At 56.1% G+C, this 3,415-nt stretch overlaps 1 protein-coding gene across 1 annotated transcript; it reads right to left on the bottom strand.

Moving 5' to 3' along the window:
• Positions 1-247: 247 nt before the first annotated feature.
• On the bottom strand, positions 248-2,461 carry LOC142441310 (cystatin-B-like). The gene is made up of 3 exons (XM_075543343.1): positions 2,396-2,461; positions 694-795; positions 248-370 (listed from the first exon to the last, which is right to left on the bottom strand). Exons 1-3 carry the CDS (start codon positions 2,459-2,461, stop codon positions 248-250), a joined length of 291 nt encoding a protein of 96 aa, XP_075399458.1.
• Between the last annotated feature and the right edge of the window lie 954 nt (positions 2,462-3,415).

Raw genomic sequence — 3,415 nt, 5'->3', positions numbered from 1 at the left:
AGAGAGACACACGCAACATTGTTTCAATACTTTGGAAAATAGATTTCAAGAGAGTGCTTTGCCTTCTTTGGAACTAATGTTAGGGTTATGGATTCACGTTTGTTATTGGGGCACACAATGAGCAAGACACAGAAGCACAGTGTGGACATGTGTAATTTCTGGTCCCGGGTTCCCTCTCAGATGACAGAAGTGTCTTCATGTGTGGATCACATGGACCAATGGCCATCGAAGCAACCAGGGATTAAAACTATGTCAGCTCATCCTCCTTGGTCTTGTTGGTCTGGTACCTGGACAAGGTCAGAGGCATGTCCTCATCAGAGAGACTCCGAAATACGCACAAGTGCACGAAGTTGTCATTGCCCACGTGGACCTGAAGGGAGAGAGTTGGCTGAGACGTGTGACACAGCCCCAGACTGAGTTCCCGCTGCAGGGAAGGCACGTGAGCAAAAGCCAGGCTGTTCAGTCTCCCAGAATTACCTGGCCTTATGACAGCACCCACAGACTCCACACAGGTGACCACAGCCTGGCAGACTTCGCTGCCCACCTGTTCTAGCACCTCCTCTGGCCCCACACCTGGGAAGCCGCTCCAAGCCCCCTCCCTCCCACCCCCGTGAGGACCACCCCCATCCTGCAGCCCCAGCTCTCAGAGCTGCTCTCCTGTGAGCCCCCTTCTCCCTGGGAAGGAGACTCCACCTTGATGAAGAAGTTCGTCCCGGCGACCACCTGAGACTTGTACTCCACCGCCTTAAACTCCGGGAATTTCTTGTGTTCTTTCTCTTCCACCTCGCACCTTACCTGGGCAAGGGGAACAGAATGTAACCAAAATCATGTGACCTCCCATCTCCCGGGGGACTCACACCCGGTAGCTCCTGTCTCATGTTCAATCTTAAAAGCCGAACTCTGAATGCCAAAACCAGGACATGTTTTCGGCAATAAGATTGCTCTTTATAATGGAGGCGAGGTAGAACACGGTTAGTGCTGATGATGAAGTCGTGCACACGGGCACACACACTCACTTACACACGGATTCATTTGTCATTCACTCCACCAAGGGTTTGTGAGCGTCAGACTGACTGCAGACGGTTTAATTTTAAGTCAGCCATGGTGACGTCAAACCAGCTTTGGTTCGTGCACCATACTGGTCACCCCTGTGGTTCCCATGCAAGCTGTACCTGGAACCGGAGGTCCCAGAGGGCACTGGAAGGTGAACTCCTGTTGCACTGGACGGACCCTCTGGTCTCCAGGTTACTGTATTGAGTCTGATGCCAGCATCATTCCGCAGTACACCCAACTGATCCCAGACTCGACCTCACAAAAGGCCGTCCACACACCTTAGTGACCTGTAGTGTTCAGGTGCAGGGCTGGGCCTGCGGGGAGCCCACACACTGACACAGAGGAAGGGCACCTAGGAGAGGTGAGGGCTGCCCACACGCTGGCCTGGGGCCTGGGGAGGAGGGATTGCTTCTCTGCCCCGATTCAGGAGCAGAGGCAAGAGCAGGGACCATCCCAGGTCGGGGTGAGAAAGCAGAAAGCAGACAGGCTGGAGAGTGGACCCTCTAAGGGAGAGGAGGGGGCTCCCGGCAGGTGAGGGCTCCAGTAGAGCAGAGGGGAGTGAGAGGACACGGGGGTGGGGAGGAGTGGGAATGAGAAAGACTTTGTTAGGTTTTGGCTCCCACAAGCCCTAACGTGTGTTCTGGAAAAATTTCTGCCAGGTTAAAAGCCCTGAAGCAATGCAGGTGGGGCGACCACAGGCCCTGGCAGGGGTGGGTGGTTGGGTGGTGTTTCTGACAAACAGCACAGGGAGGAGAATTAAAGGAGGCAGTCAGCTCTCCTACTTTTCCTGGAGAGCCCTGACTGCTCCCTGTGTTTCTGGGCGGACTGAGCAGTAGGGGAGAGGAGGTTCTGAGAACCCATCACCACAAGCCGATGGAAAGGATTGAAGGAAAGTTCTCAGTGCTTTACAGCACCGAGCCATTGAACCCTCACAAGGTCCCCATGCTGTTGGGGCAAAGACACCACTGTCCCTGGGGAGGAAACAGCTGGGGCACAATCAAGGGGCAGCTGTGGGGCTGAGCCAGGTCCTGCACTCACTTGGGACTCCCGCTGAGTTTTCTCATCCCTCTGCAAATGCCTGAGCCCCTTCCCTTCCATTTCCCTGTTCTGCCCAAATAGCTCAGAGAAGTTAACCTGGACCGTCCGGCCTATGACGCCCCTGCTGTCTGTACCTCTGCCCTGTGCTCCATGGGCCCAAGAGTCCAAGGAGATTTTTTAGAACATGACCGCAGTCCCCGGGGACTAGACAGTAGATAAGCCTGACTGCTCGCCCTCTCCCTGCCACTACCAGCGCACCCTGGGACCTGCCAGGGAGGGTGCCCGTCTTGGCGCTTGGTCTGACCTTGTCAGCGATCTCTTGGATCTCCGCGGTGGCCGGCTTGGTGGCTGAGAGTCCTCCACGCTTCATCATGGCAGCGAGAATGGGGGCGGCTTGAGCACGTGGCAGAGAAAGCAAGTGCACACAGTCTGGCCCAGAGGAATGACTCTGAAGCCATCTGCTGGTTCTTAAGTAAGCACGTAACACAGACTGGAGCCTCCTTGTCAGAGGAGGAGCCACAGTGAGGGCTGTGGAGATCCTGGGCGAGTTCCGCCCACCTCTCAAAATTGGGGATCAACACTGGGGCAGGGCAAAGAGCTTGTCCACTGGTCAAGTACCCGTGCAGTCCCTGCACAAAGGCTCTCCAGTTGTTCTGGAGGCGTCCCCTCCTGCTTAGGTGGGTGTCCACATCCCTGAGCTACAGCTGAGTCCCCAGAGGGAAGCAGGGCCCCAGGGTTGGGTGTACTTCCTGAATAAGGGGTCCAGACCTGTTTGACTCCTGACCCTGATCTCAGTGCTTGCCAGGAACAGCAGTGAGCCCTGGAGCATCCAGGAGGATAAATTGATAAGGGTCTGGGAGGGGACGAAGGCAGGGACAACCTGGAGAATCTGTGGAGGGGCTGCTTCCCCTGTCTGACTGTACCCAGAGACCCCAACATCTCCCCATCTTCGGCTCTCTGTCTGCAAGGTCTCACCTTAGGCCGCTCACTCAGCTCCCACCGCTGTCCCATCCGGGGACCGACACATGGAGAGACAGCACACAGCCAAGGCTGAGTGGATGGATACCAGGCCCAGAGGGTCCAGTGAGGGTTAGCTGATGGCTGAGCTGGGGCTTGGGTCAGGTCAGGGACACCCCTGATTCTGGCAGAGTTTGGTTTAAGCGTTTCGATGAATAAGCCTGTCCAGCTAGACAAGACACTCTCCTTGGATTGGTTTGGGGGCAGGGCTTGTGCCAGTGCTGACCATCTTTCAGAACATTCCTAACACTGGCTCATCACCACCACATCCCCTCCAGGGAGGCCTGGCCCCTGCATCACTGGGTTC

The sequence above is a fragment of the Tenrec ecaudatus genome, chromosome 2, assembly GCF_050624435.1.
Source record: "Tenrec ecaudatus isolate mTenEca1 chromosome 2, mTenEca1.hap1, whole genome shotgun sequence".
Lineage (NCBI taxonomy): Eukaryota > Metazoa > Chordata > Mammalia > Afrosoricida > Tenrecidae > Tenrec > Tenrec ecaudatus.
The sequence above is the reverse complement of the archived record's forward strand: the minus strand, read 5'-3'. Positions and strand labels throughout refer to the sequence as shown.